Source organism: Haliotis rufescens, unplaced genomic scaffold (assembly GCF_023055435.1).
Source record: "Haliotis rufescens isolate VD_foot unplaced genomic scaffold, xgHalRufe1.0.p SCAF_5, whole genome shotgun sequence".
Taxonomy (NCBI): domain Eukaryota; kingdom Metazoa; phylum Mollusca; class Gastropoda; order Lepetellida; family Haliotidae; genus Haliotis; species Haliotis rufescens.
In genome coordinates this window covers 43,475,650-43,496,992 of record NW_025964223.1, presented here as the reverse complement: position 1 = coordinate 43,496,992, position 21,343 = coordinate 43,475,650, and the positions used below count along the sequence as shown (strand labels likewise).

At 39.9% G+C, this 21,343-nt stretch overlaps 1 protein-coding gene across 1 annotated transcript; it reads left to right on the top strand.

The window, feature by feature from the left end:
* Window positions 1-797: 797 nt before the first annotated feature.
* On the top strand, window positions 798-21,115 carry LOC124140025 (UBX domain-containing protein 11-like). The gene is made up of 14 exons (XM_046507362.2): window positions 798-1,134; window positions 3,751-3,788; window positions 4,922-5,086; window positions 5,983-6,077; window positions 6,240-6,294; window positions 8,730-8,809; window positions 13,054-13,171; window positions 14,862-14,995; window positions 15,521-15,688; window positions 16,253-16,448; window positions 17,243-17,349; window positions 17,978-18,048; window positions 18,239-18,382; window positions 19,230-21,115. Exons 1-14 carry the CDS (start codon window positions 1,073-1,075, stop codon window positions 19,360-19,362), a joined length of 1,566 nt encoding a protein of 521 aa, XP_046363318.2. The 5' UTR covers window positions 798-1,072; the 3' UTR covers window positions 19,363-21,115.
* Window positions 21,116-21,343: the final 228 nt, after the last annotated feature.

The window sequence follows — 21,343 nt, the reverse complement described above, 5'->3', positions numbered from 1 at the left end:
TGCTAAACTGACAGATTACATTTCATATTCAACAGTGGTCTTTAAAGTGGAATCAGTGGTCGTAATTCGCCCAAAAATTCCCACGCATACAAAACAGTTGAACTTCCAGTTCCAGAAGAAGAAATGATCGGCGATGATAACATCTGTTCTTGAAATAAGGTTCCCATTCTATAACAACGTCTCTGTCCTGGAACACTGAAGGGTTAGTAGAGAACGCATGAATGCTTGATCTGAGCCCAACGTAAGGTTTACAAAGAAATGTGCCTTCTTCGACTGAGTGACTAAGTGAGGTTTTACATCACTTTCAGAAAATTCCCAGCGCTTTCTGGGCGGAGGAGACCAAAATCGGGTCTGACTATGATTGTGCATGTTATCGTATCCCAATTGCGTAGATCTATGCTCATGATGTCAATCACTGGATTTTCTGGTCCAGACTCGATTGTTTACAGACCGACGTCATATAGCTGGAATTTTGCTGAGTGCGGCGTTAAACAACGAACGTACAAACAAACAAACAATCTCACTTGTATTATTAAGAGTATATTTACGTGCTGTTTTATAAGCTGAAATTTAAGAAAATAAATCACCCATTATCATCCATACCTTGAATTGACCTTGAATCTATTTAACATAAATATTTTTTTACGGAAAAGCTAATTTATTGTTCGACGTGAACAGATCAAACGATCAAATATAGCGCGTACACCTCTGGTAATCACCGGTTCCATTATTGACTGGGGTAACAAAAGTGTTCGACACCGATTTCCACGCATGCGCAACACGCACGAATACTTCAGCATGGCGTCCTTGGATGTAAACAAGCATAGCGACGGAGGATAATTATCAGCGTTTGAGCATAACGTAGCATAATTAGGCCTTTTAAAGGAAAGAGGGCGACAGTTTATCAATCACGAGTTATTTTTTTTTAGATTTATGAGTATTTACGGTTACATGATCGTGTAATGGGGAAGAGTTCGTCTCTAACAGAGGGTTGCTACACCATCACTCATTGACAGCTGATCTGTCACCAAGTTGTGTTCAAGAGTTGCAAGATAGCAGAGGTCAGCACAAAATGAGTTCGCCTTTGTCAAGCCTGAGGAAATCTCATAAAGCGCCTTTCATGCCTGGCAGTGGGTGAGTGTTGAGTGCCCAATATTACAAGTATGGTAGCTACAAGTATAACCTGGGTCACTGTGACCAAGTTACAAGTGGGCATTCATTGAGAAATTGTAAGGCCTATGATCACAATCAGAACGAATTCAACTTGATTTTATTACAATTTTTGTCCAAACATTGTTCTTAATTATTTTGCTTTTTCATCTAATGTTTCAACGTTTTTTAATTTATCGGTGTTGTATACTAGTATAGTTATTAATTAAACTCTAAGATTAATAACAGAAAGGTATACACATTATCATGATCATACTGGATATCTATCCGCTATGTTTGTTTGATTCTACACGTAAAGCATCACTATTTGTAAAATAAGGCTCAAAATAAGCAGAAAAAATATCTGGCTTGCACTTGTATGGTTGGAATTGAATATCAATGCGATAAATAAGCTTAAAAATTTTGACATCAACATCGAAAAAGTACTAGAAAATAGAAGTTCCATAATGGCTTGCGACAACCTCAGCAGTGACATTGGTCAGAGCCACTTTTCAGCGAACATGTAACATTTTGAATCTGCTTTGGTAATTATACATTACATTTACTTATGAAAGCATTTTATTCAAGCTGTTGTAAGGAGGGCAAGCCCCCCCCCCCCCGTTATTTTAGCAAGGCGACAAAAATGGTGTTTGAAAAACTTAGAAGCCGTTACTAAGGAATGAGGTCGTGCATATCCCTTTCCATAATGTCAGAATGCATTCTTGCCAACAGAAATCATACTGATGGCATTAAAATATTCACTCCAGGCAGCATGTTCAGTTCAGAGGTACCTCTCCTCCTATTAACAGCCCGCCTGAAGGGTTAGATCTGAGGCTAAGGGTTGGTCATGTGGACAAGGCATCCAACCTCCGATCAAAAGGTCTGTGGGTTGAATCCCATCATTGGACTGAAGTATTATGGATGCTACATTAATGCCCAATGAAGGGCTGAACATGTTCGTATGATATTTGAGCAAATTAAATCTTGATACCCTACTATTAGGCCTGGGTGCCTTCTGTTGAAGTAGTATGTAGCCGGGCGAGGAGTCATCCAACAGCTAACATCCTTTCCTTGTCTGCTTGCTGACTGGGTTAATCTCTTTGGTCACATTGACAAGGTGTCCGACCCCGGATCAGAAGGTCCGTGGTTTGAATCCGATCATGGGACTTTAATGCCCTGTCATTGATTTTGGATATCTCAAATTGACATGTAAACAACAGGCTCAACTTACTGTTGATGTGAGATGAGTGTAATGTTGAGATTGACCGTCAGTCAATGTACATGACAACAGATTATAACAAAAGTTAACAAGTAGTTATGTAAAAACTATTATAATTCTTCTGAAACTGGAGATTGAAAAACACACTAAATAAATAAAATTTGGTCCAATGAATATGAGTGTGGTCACAGAGCTTTTGGAATTTGGAAACATGGAAAAGGCTCTCAAAGAAATTTGACAATGAAGTAAATGAATCTCTCTGTACTGGATGCCAAAGACTCTTACTAGTGTGTGAATCTGCCATGTTTACATCATGATTCGTCTCAAATGACATATTCTGGTTTGAACACTGAGCATGCTATATCTTTACAAAATGAGTTTTTGCCATTGTTTGACACTACAGACTTATCTGTAGTCATCTTCCTGAGGCAAAAGAGTTAGCTGACTATAACAGTCCAGTTTCCACCCTTGCCGAACTAGGCTGGAATTACTGGGCTCGATCGTAGCGCCACCAGTGGCTATTACCAGTTATGTCCCTTCTAAGCCTCTCCTATGTCTATGGACCAATCAGATTCCACCTCTCGTGTCACTTGCGTTTGCTGCACACAAAATGGTGGCACCCAGTCAGGATGATCTGATCAATGATCAAGATCTATATTGTGATAAAACGGATTTTACATCGCGAAATGCATCAAATCACGTGAGCACCTTGATTAAAAACATGAAAAGATTTGGAAAATATCTGCTGACACGAGTTGGCGGTGCACATGTTTTGCAAATCCTGCAATCGACCGAAATCTGCACGACAGTTTACGAGCCGGATTTCGATTTCGGTGCACGATTTTGATTGGACTATGCAAAGACTCGTTAGTCCAGTCAAAATGTAACTCCATTATACCAGCCTAGTTCGGCAAGTGTGGAAACTGGACTTTTAAAGTCAGTTAACTCTCTTGCCTCGGGTCCGCATTTCAGTGTCTGTGATAGACATGATAGGAGCTTGTCTGTCTGCCCTCAGGCCTGAGGCAATGATAATTTTTGACATCGGGACAAATCATTCTCCTGTTTCATCGTACACTTGTACCATCTTATGTTTTTTTTGTCAACTGAGAGTATGACTGACTTCATAATATTCATAATCATGTTTATGGATTCACTTTTGGATGTTTATACATATTGTAATATATATTGCGTGGATCGATGCTCATGATGTCAATCACTGGATTGTCTGGTCCAGACTCATTATTTACAGATCGCCGCCATATTGCTGGAATATTGCTGAGTGCGGGATTAAACAACAAACAAACAAAGAAACATGATATAATGACTGTGCAATAATCCAAGTTGTTTGTTTTTTGTTTTTGATGATACATCTATGTTGACAGGCAGAGGCCAGTGCCCTTCAGAAATCCAGATTATTCAGGTATTTGTTTATATCTGTTTACTGATATCTGTTTGTTTGCTGATGTATGTTCTCAACCTCACCTCATTCTTACTAAATATATTTTATTTAATTATTTACGTTTTTAAAGAGGAAGAAAGATACAATTGATTAGATTGTTAATAAGACAAATTCCAGGAAAGACTTTAATATTCAATATTGAAATCTACTGCTGCAATGCATACAAGCACTTGCCAATAGCATGTTTAAGCTCCCTTAGGCCATGTAAATCATATTAGAAAATAACAAAATATTACATTTTGCCTTGCTCAAACTTTAGCATGGTTATTATGTGGAGCACCAAACAGAAGTTCCAGCCTCATCCATTAAGCTGTTCTTGGGAAGAAGTCACAAATGGGTTATTTATAATGTCAGTCATGGACAAATTGTGTGATTCCAGAAAGATTTGCCAAAAATGTAACTTACTGCAGAATAGCAGAACAATCGCTGAATTTGCCTCTTTTATCAATCAATGGACTAATTTTCAATATTTTGAAGCTTTTCTATAAAACTTTGCACTCAAAAGATGCACAAACATTTAACAAATGATTCAAACAAAGAAAATATGAGTCCTACAATAAAACTTATTTTGAAATTAATAATTCTCACTTTTAAACATTCATGTGGTATTATGACTACATAATACCTGTTTACAACGAACCATAAATAAATATCAGTGACACCATGCATAATTATTTGCATAATTTTATGTCTTTTCCAGTGATAACCATGATAACTGTTTGTATTACTTTTGTAATGACAGTTTGTGGAATTATTTTGTTTTGGGTTTGTTTCAAGATTTCGAAAAATGAGTTTGTATTAATTTGTGAAAGGGATTGGTTGTTTTCACAGCAGAATTGACAACAGAATTTTGTAATTTTAGCCTCAGATTTTTGATAATTTGATAACAGAATTCATCTGGGACCAAATGACCTAAGTAATGTGACAGTGTTATGAAACTGAAACACTCCATTATGTCCAGTGACTAAGAGACAGGTCAACATGTTCAACAGATCCACAGTATTCAAGGCTGTTTGTGCCTCACAGGTCTTGACTTATCATGAATAACTGAATGCTATGTTCGGGCAATGAGTAGGCATGTTCTTTGTCAACAGAGGATGAGAGTAAGCTGTTGGATGAAGTTACGACAGGAATGGCCTCCAGTAGAATGAAAGGGCGTGACCCCTTCGTTGGAGGCTTGCCTAAAATAGAAAGCCGCCACCCATCACAGGTGTCCTCAGGGACCTCTCCAGGTCGAGATCAGGGGCATCCCAGTGCATGTGAGTATTTTGCAACTGATCTGCATTTTGAAACAAGCAGAAAGATATTTATTAGAACATGGTGCCAACAATGATTCTGTTGGAACAATAAGGTTCAGGAGGCAAAGGTAGTCCTGTCATCAAAGGCACCACAATTTGCTGTGCGGAGTTGCATCCCTTGGTAGGAGTTATATCCCTTGTGCATAGTTGCATCAAGCTCCTTCTCAAGATTGCAGACTAACGGTAAAACACTCAACTTCCCCGTTACATTCTGACTATACCAATTACATGATAGGTGGAATGAAATAGAAATTCAAACTGACAAACAAAGAAAATAATTAAACTGAGTATTCGGCATCACGGCAGTCATCACTTTTTGTAAACATTTGTCAGTCAACTCCAAGCATGGTTGTGGTCACCTGCCACAGTGGGGAGTTTTGGCTGGTGGCAGCGATAGTACAGAGAGCTCGGTGAATGGGCTATCGTTGTGAGGATCTTGTAGTTGCATCCCTTGTGCAGTGTTGCAGCCCTTGTGCAGAGTTACGTCCCTTGTGCAGAGTTGCAGCCCTTGTGCAGAGTTGTTTCCCTTAGCCTTCCTAGAATCCCTTGATCACAGGTTCGAATGCCAGGTTTGCCCTGATTATGTTTCTAAGTTTGTCAGCATCATACCCATGCTCATGGGTTTCACCAACGTGGTAAAGTCTGAGACCTGCATCGCATGTTCACAGTGCAACGTCATCTTGAATCAGCTTTGAATGTTTCTTCCCAACCATTAGGTATTGTCAATAATAATGAATTTAATATGAACAAATATTGGTTCATTATTTTAACTTCTTTTCCACAGATAGCAAAGTAATTGATGGAAAGTTAATGTTTTAGTTTAATATGTTTTTTAATATTCTTTCTACGTCATGCAGCTCCCTCGGACCGTGAGTTGCTTAGTCTGATGATGTCTCGAGTGACACACCTGGAAGCAAAGTTGCAGTATCAGACTAAAGAAAATGCAGAAAAGGTAGGAAACTCAGTTACAAATTTGTAGCTCACCTGGCCTGGTCTGTTGTCATCAACATTTCACATATTTTACTTGTGCTGCGTTGGATTCTGCTAAAGTTTTGTTTGGAGGTTTGTTACTATAAGGGTGTTCAATTTATCTATTAACTTATTGTCATTTCAGGACAGAAGAGTTAGATTGTTAGAGGACAAACTGAAGATCCTCCAAAAAGCCCAAGGTATGTATACATGACTATTTGTGATAGTGGTGGTGATTCTGATGATGCTGGTTGCTGCAGAAGTTCTGCAAATATGAAGCAATTTTCCAGTATTAGTGGCTATGAATACAAGAAAGAGGGTCTGTGTTCATAAATCAAGTACAATGACAAGTCGTAGTGCTGAAGTGGATACCATTGTGAAAATCAGAGTTACCTCCCTTGGTCCTTTACAATGTTGGTATCTTAAACCAAGAACATTAGCATTTAATGTTCTCATAAGTTGACTTGGGGTACAGAGTTGAATCAGCTATCTGTGCAAAATTTCAATTTCTTGCTGGAATATTTAGTTTCATAAGGAAAACAGTTTATGAAAAAATAGTTCATGCTTTTCGATGCATGCCTCTATATTCACATGATAAGTTGTGATTCCCAATGGATATTTCTCAAAGGAAATTTGTTTCAAGAATACACTACTGTATGAACATTATTTTTCCTTTGCTTAAGTTGCATTAGTAAATATGAGTTTTCACAGACTATGGAAATATGGCCTTGGATGTGATCCTCACAAGTTTTTGTTCATTCTACAACTATTTTACATGTTCAAAAGTTGTCATCAAATTGTAAGAGGATGCAGTGTTAGTGTGGCTATGTTTTCCATTTTTTATTCAGGTTCAGGTAGAGCACATATACTGTAAATCTGGAAAGTTTTGCAAGCAGAAAAGTACTGAGAAAACTGCGAGCGACACACACTCACAATAGTTCATGACGCAGTTATTATTGCAGACAAACAAAAAACAAAGGACGTAATGAGGAATATTTCTTGAATTCACTGCCACACGTTGTCAAGCCAGCTGGTGCATGATTAAATAAATAACCCCACACATCTTGTTTCTCTTATTCCACATGGTCACCCAGTGTCAATATTCTAGTTGGTCTAAGTTCACTAACCTTCCACATCTTTGTCAAGTTGTTGACTCGCTGTGCAGAGTTGCATCCCTTGGGCACGCCAGAAACCTATGATTGTGGGTTCGAATCCCGGTTCGCCCCAATTATGTTTCTAGGTTTGTCAGCACCATACCCGTGCTCGTGGGTTTCACCGAAGTGGTAAACGTCTGAGACCTGCATCACTTCTGGCTTTCCTCCCACATTAAACTGACAGGCCGTGATGTAACTGGAATACTGTTAAAAGCGGCGTTAAACCCAACTCACTCACTCAAGTTGTTGACATGAACCAAGTAATCCAGACATACGTCACTGGTTCTATTCTGTTAGATAAACACGTTACTCCAACCTCCCTTGTCAACTACAACACATGTATCTATAGTTTAAAAATCACTGAATGACACTGAGTTACAATTTCATCATGTCGCGTCCTACTTCACGTGCAAAAGTAGCATTGATCTTTGGTAATCTTAAAAGGCTGTCGCAATACGTTCCAGACACATTTAAGGTTATTGTTATCCACTAATTTCATGCCGTAATACTGTCCCCAATTTACAGTACAAATGAATCATCACATTACAAAAACTCCATAGATGACCAGAAGCATAATCATTATCACAGTTTGTTGTTGTTTGTTGTTTAACACCACACTCAGCAATATTCCAGCTATATGACGGCGGTTTGTAAATAATCAAGGCTGGACCAGACAGTCCAGGGATTAATTAACATCATGAGCATCGATCCACGCAATTGGGATCGATGACATATATCAACCAAGTCAGCAAGCCTGACCACCCGATCCCGTTAGTCGCCTTTTACGACAAGCATATTCACCTTTTACGGCAAGCTTGGGTTGCTGAAGACCTATTCTACTCCAGATCTTCACAGGTCCATCCAATAAGACACATATTTTTTATCCCAGTATACGCAACAATATCTCTTTGAATGTGTTTGAAGTACAGAATTGTCTTTTTGACTGAGCACTTACAAAGGCCTTCCTATCAAAGTGAAATGAAGAAAATTGAATCTTATTCCAGATGCATTTGTTATAAGGCTGCATTATTTGATTAGGAAGTCGTAAAAATGGGTACACAATGAAATATTTTAATATGTAAAGACATCCGCAGCGGAATCTTAATTAAAAGCATTTTTTCACAGAAACCAATGAGGTGCTTAAGATGCCAGTGCTTTCGCTTCCAACAGAAGCCGTACACGTATCCATTACAAATGGCTTTGTTGGCAAGGAATACAGCTTTGTGATCTATCTTTTTCGTTTTCACTTCGCTTAGCCAAATTCCTCTCACTATATGAATGTTAATGAGACAAGTTTTTCTTCATTTCACGCTGACAGATAGGAAGGCCTGAATCTGTGAATTCTGAAAAGAAAAGTATTTGTAGTAATACCAGAAAGTATATGGTGGAACATACACTGAAACCAAGGTAACTCTGCACAGTGTTTTATCAGGTACATATGTATTTCACTGTGTCAAGTGATGTCGGTTATCTGATTTCAGGGGGAGGTAACTCTGGTGAGCGGGTTCAGGAGCTGGAGAAGAAATGTCTTCTACTACAACAGCAGATTCATGAGATGGAGGTATTTGAAGAATGACTTTTTGACATTCATATTCTTTATGAACCATATCACATACAGTGGAACCTGTGTACATGTCAAAGAACATCTGTTCCTGTTGGGAAATTCTTCCTTTGTATTATTTCTCTCTAGGGGAAATATTCCCATGGAACTGTTGTTGTGAGGAAAATCTCTCCACAATACATTTACATTGGCTATATTTGTTCCGGATGGAACTCATTACATGTGGAACTGACCATTGTTGACATAAAACACTTGGGTAGTCTGATCAATTTTGGCTACACCATCTTCCCGAGGCAAGGGAGTAAGTGTCTATAGAAGTCCAGTTTCCACCCTTGCCAAACTAGGCTGGAACAAGGAGTTATATTTTAGCTGGACTAACGAGTCTTTGCATATTCCATTCAAATCGTGTAACGAAATTGACATCTGGTTCTTAAACTGCCATGCAGGATTTGCAAAGCATGTCCACCAAACCCAGCTTCAGCAGATATTTCATGTTTTAAATCTAGGTAGTCACATGATTTGATACATTCCTCAAAGTAAGACCTATTTTATTGCTATATAGATTTTGATTATCCATCAAATTGTCTTGACTGGGCGCTGGCTTTTTGTTGGGTATAATCTGATTGGTCAGTTGGATGGACATAGAAGGGAAAAAACTTGTAATAGCCACTGGTGGCGCGACGATCGAGCCAAGATATGCCAGCCTAGTTCGGCAAGGGTAGAAACTGGACTTTCATGGTCAGTTAACTCCCTTGCCTAGGGAAGATGTGGCTACACTGACAAATTTGTTGTGATATTATGAAGTTGAATGTTTTCTGTAAACATCATATTTACTGAAAGTACGAGGCCGATGCTGCAGACGCTGGGCATACATGATCCTAATGATAATATCAATGTTCAGTTAAATGGCTCAGATCCGTGTGTAACTTTCAAATGATCGATTGATAAGACTAGAACAAATTTGTGGTTCACCTGTGTCTGAACTGAACTTTATTATGCTCAGGCTGCAATCAGTGACATAAGAGGTACATATAGAGATTTATTACCCATAGGATCAGAAAAATCGTATGCGAACTACAAATAGTGCAAATATCACCTCATCCGTACACTTGTGTATTGTTTCCGTCATCCGGATGGCCTTTTTCTATGGGGGAGCTCAAAGGATTAAGAAATAATGGTTATTAAAGAAATTATTACACTCGCATGTGTGTCACACTGATTTTATGAAACTTGTGTATGAATTCAAGTATTTCCCTCGCTCTCTCTCAGGAAATCATAAAATCAGTATGACACACATGCTTATATAATAATATCCATATATGCATACATTCATTAATTGAAAAAAAGGCCATCCTCAAATTTTACACTGTATTATATCTTGTCTCCAATCTATTATGATTAACATCTTGACCCATTCACTGACATATTTATTGGAAGGCATAAATAGCTAGATGGTACCTTATGCAATATAGGGTATTACGACGACAAGTTTGTAAAATCTGGAGACACCTCTATAGGTGTGCCCAATCTAAGTGAAAGATGCATGGCTTCCTGAGGAAATCAGATGTCAGCTATCCAAAACGATTCTGTGTAATTTCTGTCCCACCTTGATTCGGATATTTATATTTTAGCAAAGAAAACCACAACCAAACACTTAAATACCCTGGATTTTGTATACCCATTTGGAATAACATGCCATGGCACTCAGAGACGACAGGGTGTATAAAATATCCACAATACACAAGCATGTCTTTATTATTTTGCATTTGGAACTCCCCAACTAAATTCATTTTGAAGTCAGAAATCAGATATGTTTGTCTAAATTCTTCGCTTACTGGTACCAAGAATTTAGAGCCTCGACCCCTGGAGGTGTCCTTAGATTTTCACACAGACAGGTATAATGGGGCAAGAGATTTGATTTAGATTGGATTGATCCAGCCCTTACTCTGTCATGCTGTAATCCCTACAAGAATGGAGACCGCCTCCGTGGTCTAGTGGTAGAGCATCCGCCCAGAGAGCGGAAGGTCCTGGTTTCGATCCCCAGCCGCGTCATACCAAAAGACATTAAAAGATGGTACTTGTTGTTACCCTGTCTGGCGCTCGGCATTAAGGGGCTAAAACAAGGACTTGTCGGCTCGGAGTTTAGTATACTGTGTCTGAGTGGGGTATTCATGTTAAACTGTGGCATGGTATCTCAGTGAGCTAGCACTATAAATCGGCATCATTCCAGACTAGTACAAGCAGCCACACACACACACACACATACATATAAGTCGCTATATAAGTGCAATAATCTTGGATGCGACGTTAAACCCCATTTCACCTCACCTCACCTACAAGAATGGAAAACTGAGTACAGGGGATAAGTTTTCCCTTTACTTTGCACAAGTGAAAAAAAAAATGTTTTTGAAGTCCATTTTTGATTGAAAATATGTTTTTTAACATCTTTGTGTATGTATGTGTAAACATGAACCTTAATTCAACCCCTTTTCTTCTTTTTGTCTCTCTCTTCTTTTCTTCATTTTCTTCAGTTCTGTTAAACAAGGAATTAATTCAATCTACATTAAATAGTTTTAGTACCTCTGCAATAACAACACATTAGAACTGTGTCATTTAGTTCACTTTTAAAGGGCTTTACGTAGGTCGAAGATATTAGAGTCAGTCTGTTGATGTGCGTGCTAAAGGTTCAGAATAGCATTCATACCAGATAAGTTTCAGTCTTTCATAGAAGCTTCATTAATTAACAATGTTTTTGTTCTCTCAAGCCTTGAACGAAAAGACTGTTGATTAGACCGTTGTATGACAACACGGGTTAGAATTAATTGCCCTTACAACTTGACATGAAATATTCATGCTGTCCAGCAATCAGCTATTAAGAGGTGTTACTATCAGCTAACGTATACCATGATTGGAGGCATTAAGGGAAGGCCTGGGGTATTCTGGTATCTTTCTGAGTGTCACCTGGATGAATGCTTAATGAATTACAATGCCTCATGCAGAGTATCTTTGGAATGGCCTAAAAAGTCTTTCTCTTGAGCTGTGCCAAGTCCATGGCATTGATATTGCTTATACAGCATTAAAGAATTGTGGTTATAAAAATTGTTTAGCAGCATTAGAAATTGGCACTAGTCCTATAGTCATTGAAAAACTGCCCAATAGTGAAGGTATCACTTGGAAATTTGTCATTTTTAGGGGTTTTGCTATTTGTTATCATTATAAGGACTAGTATACTAAAAATGTTAGTTTCTGTTGCTGCTTAGGATAAAATATTCCCAGAATTCTGTGGCATTAGCTTAAATATATTTTTGTGGTTTCAGCTACATGTATTTGGGTTTTCAGTTGTACTATTTTGGGGCAAGTTTGTTGGCAGTTATTTTCTTTGCTCGTCAGGCGAGAAGTGGGAGTGTCAGTTTGTGTCAAGGATTCTGCAAGGTTTCACAGGCTTCAGAAAGCCTTTGAATCTGTGAGTCCAGTCTTCAAAAGATCTCTTACCATATATCTCCGTCTATAAAGCGACCCCACTTCTGGGGCGACCCCCCTGCACAAGCCTTCAAAACTTATGCTAATTAATGAACCCCATCTATAAAGCGAATCAGAATGAAGTACATCACCATCACATACACAATCGTTATATTTGAAATAAAAGTGTGTTTGTCTTCCGCAGAAAAAAGTTACATCTATTCCTTCAGTGATTTCAGGGAAACAAATAGATCGTAAGAATTAAACTTGGTCAATACAAATTTGAAATTTGAGATAAAACATCAACAGAATAATCTAATTTAATGAGATTAATTTGTATTTCCTGTTCTGCTAGGCCCCCAAATTCTAGGTATTAAAAACTCGCCTTATACACAGCAATATATGGTAATTGCTTCAAAAGGCATTACCGATAAAAAATGTAAACAGAAATATTGTTAAAAATATTTTACAATTGTTTCTTTCTCTAATACTGAATGATGATATCATGTAGCAAAAATTAGTTCATTGATGAAAAATATTGAAGAATAACTGGTGTGTGCATTTTGATATTTGATATTGATTTTGAATAATAATTGGCTCAACATACAAATACAGTTTGAGCAAGGTGAGCTACAGAGCCCTTGGTTCTATTACATAAGAGTTTGACAGAGGTAAAACAAGTACAGCGGTCTCTGTTGTCACGTTCCTGGGAAGATTTGGGGAGTGTCTCTTGATGATATGTCTGTGGAATTAATGTTTTATTATGTCTGTAATGTTTTTTTCAGGCCTTCCTGTCTGACTATGGCATGGTATGGGTGGGGGAAAAGATTGACCCCGAGTCTGACGTGTATAACGAGGACGTTTACTCCAGTGGGGGCAGTGAGGACGATGCCTGGCGGCCAGGTAGGCAGGAAGCAGACAATTCACATGAGGCTCTAATGGTCTTTGGCATCGAAACTCACTGCATATTGTTGTAACACCTTAGCTGTGCCAGGAGGGGGCACAGGTGGCCCAGTCGTCTAAGGCGCCACAATTCGCTGTGCAGAGTTGCGTTCCTTGGGCACACCAGAAACCTATGATTGTGGGTTTGAATCCTGGTTCGCCACGATTATGTTTCTAGATTTGTCAGCACCATACCCATGCTTGTGGGTTTCACCGAGGTGGTAAACGTCTGAGACCTGCATCACTTTGGGCTTTCCTCCCACATTAAGCTGACACACCGTGATATAACTGGAATACTGTTAAAAGCGGCGTTAAACCCAACTCACTGTGCCAGGATCATCTGATCGCTGCTCATCATCCTGATGATGGCCCTGTTTCTGTCAACATGTTACCCATACTCATTAATTTCTCTAAAATGGTTAATTTGTGGATTTGCATCAATTGATGAAGATGTTAAAGCTGAGATGTTTCTTTGTTTATCGACACACTCAGCAATATTCCAGCTCTATGATGGCAGATTAAACAATGCAGTGGTTGATATCATGAGCATCGATCCACACATTTGGGATACGATGACATGCAATCCTCCAAGTCACCAAGCCTGGATCCAATTAGTCACCTCTTACGACCAGCAAAGGTTGAATCCCTATATAAATAGGGATAATTCTAGGGTGGGGGCCTTGTGCTTTTAGCCCCTAAATTATAAAAAAAGCCTACATTTTTAACATTGTGTTGTATAGGCGTACCTCTGGAATATTTGAAATTTTCATATAAAGTGCCCATGTCAGAAAAAATATATATGCATTGTAAATAATGTTATATGTCTGTCCCACAACTGTTTGAATACATGTAGACAGAGAGTACTGTGGAAAATTATCTGTAACAGTTTTGCATTTGCAGTGTTGGAAAACCAGTGGTTTAGATTGGCTGTTTTGAGTAGTCAGTGTGCAGAAATGTTATTATCATTTGATGCTATAATGTTATCATTTGAGGCTGAAATGTTAACATTTGAAACCCAGAGCTACGATTGTTGGTTTGAATTCAAACCTATGAGCATGAAATTATCAATAAGACTTGCAAGTCTGAAAACTCAATATGTTTTTCTCCTTATTTGAAACATCTGTGATTTATTCCACATTGTTTGAATTTACCCATGAAAGCCATGGGTTTCTTGTCACAACAATTCAATTCAAGTACCATGGGCGCAAACCTGAAGGACCCCAGTACCCCCTTCATTAGCAGAACACTGCTTCCATCTCGATTGCACTCTTGATTGATCCCACCCGTGAAGATCCGGGGTAGAATAGGTCTTCAGCAACCCATGCTTGCCATAAAAGGCGACTATGCTTGTCGTAAAAGGCGACTAACGGGATTGGGTGGTCAGGCTCGCTGACTTGGTTGATGCATGTCATTGATCCCAATTGCGTGGATCGATGCTCATGATATCAATCACTGGATTGTCTGGTCCAGACTCGATTATTTACAGACCGCCGTCATATAGCTGGAATATTGCTGAGTGCGGCGTTAAAAAAACAACCAACCAACCAACCAACCAACCAACTCTTGATTGATACAGCCTGAAACCCAAAGCCCTGCTTCTGACATGATATGACCTCCATCAACCAGTCCTTGAGTCCTCATCCTATTTCAGGGTCATCAGTGTCAAGAACTCCTGCATTCCACCTGGACTATGACCGTTTGATAGAAAACATCCAGGACTTGAATGTGCTGGCTGGTGAGGGGGTGGCTAAGATCCAACACACCACAGATGGAGCTCGACTGAGGGTAAGCTGGACCATTGTCATCTGTTAAAGGGGTGCTGTGCTCCCGCCTAATGGTCTTACCTTGTATGTTTGAATGAAACCATTCAAAATACCAAAATCTTTGTCTGAACATTACCAAGAATGTTTTGATGTTTATCAATGTAACAGTTAAAGATTAGCCTTATTGTAAGAGATAATGTCTCACCAATGGCACTACTAATGCTCTGTGTTTTGGCACCTGACCTTTGTATTGTATAGTGAATCTGTCTGCTGCTCTCGGGTAATTGGGTGCATACAGTTCAATTGTGGTTTTGCATCATAAGAAAGTTGCATCTTTTGTTGATGAATAAGTTATCCGCTAAACAATACCAAATCATTTTAGTTGCTTAATTTTCTGTGATGAGTATGCCTTGGTTCTAAATGAACACCCGACTGTCTCTGAAATAGAATGTTTGAATTTATGATTGTATTATTGGATATTTTGTCCATTGTTATGTGGTTGTGTATGTTATTATGTTAGTATTTCCTATTTGCTGTATGTTTTCAGATTCAGGATCCAATTCCCCTAACCCTCTATGCAAATGGCATCATGTTGTTTAAGGGGCCTTTCCGACCCTTCTCTGATCCTGAAACACAGCTGTGTGTCAAAGATCTCACTGATGGCTACTTTCCCTCAGAACTTCAAAACCGTTATCCAGAGGGCGTGCCATTTAAGGTAACTCCTTACTGACAAAGATCAGGGCCCTAATCTACAAATAGACTTAGCGCTAAGATGATTGTAACTCCCATTCGGCTAACAATAACCCAAGGGTTGAGATCCTTTGTGGATCGGTGCCTGGATATGAACTAGGATCCGTGTTGGGATTCTTGGGGGAAATATGTTCTCAGCATCCCTTACATAAAGTAAGAGCGCAATGGTAAGGATCTTGTTCGTCTGGTCAAGACTTGGTTCCTAACAGGCACTAGTTTCAAACTGGCGACTTCCATTCCAGACTATGCTTTCAAAAGTATATTGAATTAGTCATACAGCCGTAACAATAGTTTTGTGTTATTCTTTAGAGGTTGCATCATCAGAAAACATATTCAGCTCAACAATATAACAAAAATAAATCTTTTATTTTTTATTTTTTTTATTTCGTGTTTGTATTTTGATCTATTGTGTATTTGAATGAAGATACTCCTTAATTTGTTCATCCGACATACTCGTTAATCCGACATTATCATATGCAGCCAACCATGTTGGATTCACAGGACTTGACTGTACAATGAACTGTTTTAGGTGACAGATTTACGGAAGGTATCGTTCCATGACAAGCGTCGTGAGGATCTGTTTACTGGTGCTGGGCAGATGTTGGGTGGCGACACAAAGCCATCCCGTCTGGTCCCAAGCAACCTGGACAAGGCTGTACAGCATCACGACCTCTCCTCTAACGCCTCGTCCGAGTTTTCCGGCGAGGTCACTAGTCAACTACCAGGTGAGTTGTACATGGATTATGTTAATGTAGTCCTATCGCAATGTACGCCTCTGTTTGAAGTCAAACTCTCCAAACAATGCTTATCTCCAGGTACGCCTCTGTTGAAAGTCAAACTCTCCAAACAATGCTTATCTCCAGGTACACCTCTGTTGGAAGTCAAACTCTCCAAACAATGCTTATCTCCAGGTACACCTCTGTTGAAAGTCAAACTCTCCAAACAATGCTTATCTCCAGGTACGCCTCTGTTGGAAGTCAAACTCTCCAAACAATGCTTATCTCCAGGTACACCTCTGTTGCAATCGAATCACTCAAGACAATGCTTATCTAGTGGTACATCCCAGTTGCAATCAAATCTCTTCAAACAAAGCTTATCTCGAGGTACACCTCAGTTGCAATCGAATCACTCAAGACAATGCTTATCTCGAGGTACACTTCTGTTGCAATTCAATCACTCCAAACAATGCTTATCTCTAGATACACTTCTGTTGCCATTCAATCTCTTCAAACAATGCTTATCTCGAGGTACACCGCTGTTGCAATTCAATCTCTCCAAACAATGCTTATCTCGAGGTACACCTATGTCAATCGAATCTCTCCAAGGAAAGCTTGAGGTACAGTTGACCTCTTTGTCAGAAAACACATCTTTTTATGATCAATTCTTGTTGATTTGGAGATAAACATACTGTGTTATCAGTGTACAGCTATGTGAAACATAGGTTTCTTATCTGTTGCAATGTTAACATAATTATATGAGCTGCTAAAAAAACGTTTATTTTTATTTGTGTTTATTACAGGGCCTCAACTGACTGTTGAACAGTTTCTCAACAAACTGCCATCATCTGTGGTGAAACAAGGGAAGGTTATAGACATCCGGAGCTCACTGGGAGAACACATTCACCAGGTTTGTTGTTATCGTGATAGTGTGTGTAACCATACAATAGTGTGGGGCGGTCGGGTAGCCTAGTGGCTAGAGCATTCGCTCGTCACACCGAAGACCTGGGTTTCGATTCCTCACATGGGTACGATGTGTGAAGCCCATTTCTGGTGTCCCCCGCGGCGTAAAACTGTACTCTCTCTCTCTCACTCACTCTCTAAGAGGTGCAGTGAGAAGTTTGATTTCAACATTTGGATTTTCTGACATACTATGGCTATTATTAATTTGTTTTACTTAGAATATGTTTCACATAAACATTTGTGAGACCTATAACTTGAAACCTACTGCATGGAAGCCAAAATATTGTGACAGGTGATGTGGAATGTGTATACAAACCTGTGAAGCATAGATGAGTGAGTGAGTGAGTATGGTTTTACGCCGCATTTAGCAATATTCCAGCAATTTCACGGTGGGGGACACCAGAAATGGGCTTCACACATTGTACCCATGTCGGGAATCGAACCTGGGTCTTTGGCGTGATGAGCGAACGCTTTAACCACTAGGCTACCCGACCGCCCCTAAGCATAGCTGATGCTACCTGTTTGGAGATGTCTGTATGGTCATTTAATATTGAGCAATGTATGTTCTGCTTCAGGGCAAAGATAGCAGGACCAGCAGTGGAGTTGTTGTCGTGGAAACTGCTGTGACGACAGAGATGAAGAAAAGGTAAGTGCAACTCGAAAATTAATATAGGGCAGTGTGTATCACGCTTGCAATGATGAGATCTGAATGAGTACATTTTAGACAAATGTCTGTGTGCAGTCTGATTGTTTTAAAAATGGTGGTAAATCAGATTTTACACACCTAGACTTTTCACTGCATATAAATACGTTGAGAGATTTGTGTCTATTCCCAGGCTGGAGGCAGACGAAGGTAGTCGCCCAGCTACACCCCGAGATATTACCACGCTGAGGATCAAGTCTGGGGACCAGACTTATATAATCAAGATGAGGTTCCAAAACACCGTGGGAGATCTCCGCCTCTACTTGAATAAACAAAGGTGAGTGAGAAATAAACTACTGTTGGTTTCCAGGGCATCTGGATGTAATACCTTATAAGCAGTGATGAGTGAGTTGGACGTAACGCCGCTTTTAACAGTATTCCAGTTACATCACGGCGTGTCAGCTTAATGTGGGAGTAAAGCCCGAAGTGATGCAGGTATCAGACATTTACCACTTAGCTGAAACCCACAAGCACGGGTATGGTGCTGACAAACCTACAAACATAATCGGGGCGAACCAGGATTCGAACCCACAATCATAGGTTTCTGGCGTGCCCAAGGGACGCAACTCTGCACGGCAAATCGTTGCGCCTTAGACGACTGGGCCCCCCGTGCCCCCAGCAGTGATGAGGATACCTCGGTGAGATATACCATTCTCATTTCACAGGGTATAATTACCTTGTGCATCCTTTTACGATTAAGTTAACGAACAGATCATGATGACATCTGATGGACTGCATAAGGCTAGAGGATGGTGAGGGAGGGTGTGGGGTGGGGGAGTGAGGAAATGTGGGGGGGATTCATGGGTGTCCCAGCTGCCTAAGGCACCACTATCGGCTGTGCAAAATTATGCCCTCAGACATACCTGAATTCTATGATCATTGGTTCACATGTATTCTCTAACACCAGTATGACAGACATTGAAGTGGAGCCACACAGTGTCTGAATGTAATTTGATTCAGTTAAGAGAAAGAAAAAAAGACTGTGTGGCATATTACCATTGAAATCAGATCCTCGATTCCTGGTCAGATTTTGAGAAACAGGTACTCGGGTCTAAATTTTTCTACTTGACAGAGCCCTAATTGTAATTCCATCTCTTCAAAGTCACCCTACTATTTTATTTCAGACATGGTTTACCTCACTACCAGATTATGTCTGCCTACCCACATCGGATCTACAATGACAGCTCTTTAACCTTGGACGAATGTGGCCTGACCCCTAATGCTGTCCTTCACCTCCGTCCTGTAAAGAAGTCATGACCTTGACCTTTATTGAAATCTTGTCAGTTCTTCGTCCATAAATGGAATTGCATAATATCATTCATTGTTTTGTTCTATGGCAATAAGTTTGGATTTTGTTTTTGGTGAAGGTTTGGAATCAATCAATCAATGTGGTCTGTTGTCATTGATATTGGGGAGATTATGACTTGTGCTTAAAGAGTAGCTAACTGAGCATGTTAAAGTAAGTTATTTCGATTCAGACAATGTAGCAAAGGATCCAGTTGTAATTGTACACCATCATCAATGCATAGCATGGATGAATACACAGCACCCCTCCTTCATCCCTGAGTACATACTGATGCATTGCAGGATAGTGTGATATGTGTCTATTTTAAGTCAACTGTAGACATGGGGTTGTGTATAACAGAAGTCAAATGAGACCAACTCCTTCATGAAGTTTGTGTGATCACTACCTTTGTCTGACATTGACAGTGTGTAGACAGATACCACAAGGCTGTGGACCATGTTGTGTGATCCCTACCATTGTCTGACATGGAAACTGTGTGTGGACAGATACCACAAGGCTATAGCTCATGTTGTGTGATCCCTACCATTGTCTGACATGGAAACAGTGTGTAGACAGATACCACAAGGCTGTGGACCATGTTGTGTGATCCCTGACATTGTCTGACATGGAAACTGTGTAGACAGATACCACAAGGCTATATAGCCCATGTTGTGTGATCCCTACCATTGTCTGACATGGAAACAGTGTGTAGACAGATACCACAAGGCTATAGCCCATGTTGTGTGATCCCTACCATTGTCTAACATAGAGGCAGTGTGTGGACAGATACCACACGGCTATAGTCCATGTTTTGTGATCCCTACCATTGTCTAACATAAAGGCAGTGTGTCGACAGATACCACAAGGCTATAGCTCATGTTGTGTGATCCCTACCATTGTCTGACATAGAGACAGTGTGTGGACAGATACCACAAGGCTATAGCCCATGTTGTGTGATCCCTGACATTGTCTAACATAGAGGCAGTGTGTGGACAGATACCACAAGGCTATAGCTCATGTTGTGTGATCCCTACCATTGTCTAACATAGAGACAGTGTGTGGACAGATACCACAAGGCTATAGCTCACGTTGTGTGATCCCTACCATTGTCTAACATAGAGGCAGTGTGTGGACAGATACCACAAGGCTATGGCCCATGTTGTGTGATCCCTACCATTGTCTAACATAGAGGCAGTGTGTGGACAGATACCACAAGGCTATAGCTCATGTTGTGTGATCCCTACCATTGTCTGACATAGAGACAGTGTGTGGACAGATACCACAAGGCTATAGCCCATGTTGTGTGATCCCTGACATTGTCTAACATATAGGCAGTGTGTGGACAGATACCACAAGGCTATGGCCCGTGTTGTGTGATCCCTACCATTGTCTGACATGGAGACAGTGTGTGGACAGATACCACAAGGCTATGGCCCATGTCGTGTGATCACCAACATTGTCTGACATGGAGGCAGTGTGTAGAGAAGATACCACAAATCTATAGATATGGCAGATACGACACGATGTGAAGTGAGAAAGAGTGTGGGATGTAAGCTGAACTCTCATTGGTCAGAGTACTCACTGGTTTCCCACTTACTAGAAACAGGCCGTGGCTTGATTCATTGGTTAAAAATACCAACAACACCCCAAAGCTGACAATATATTCAGTATGATGGAGGAGGCTAGAGTATACAAACCCTTGAAGTATTGACAGTGCATATATATATATATATAAGTTCATAATGTGCTGTTACCCTTGGATACTGTATTGAGGCATAGGTCACAACGTTTTAAAAGAAAAAACATAAACATAAGTCTATGGTCTAAGGGGACACATTTGCTATGCAGAGTTGCATCCCTTTGTTTGTGCCAGGATCCTGGCTCAAACTTTATGCTCTATGGTTGCTGATGAGTATCCTTCCAACTGAGATACAGAAAGCCTGAGGACCTTCT

Coding starts and splice junctions, on each gene's coding strand:
- LOC124140025 (XM_046507362.2), top strand. CDS start 1,073: ATGAGTTCGCCTTTGTCAAGCCTGAGGAAATCTCATAAAGCGCCTTTC. Junction 8,810..13,053: donor AGCAGATTCATGAGATGGAG/GTATTTGAAGAA, acceptor TGTTTTTTTCAG/GCCTTCCTGTCTGACTATGG. Junction 13,172..14,861: donor GGACGATGCCTGGCGGCCAG/GTAGGCAGGAAG, acceptor ATCCTATTTCAG/GGTCATCAGTGTCAAGAACT.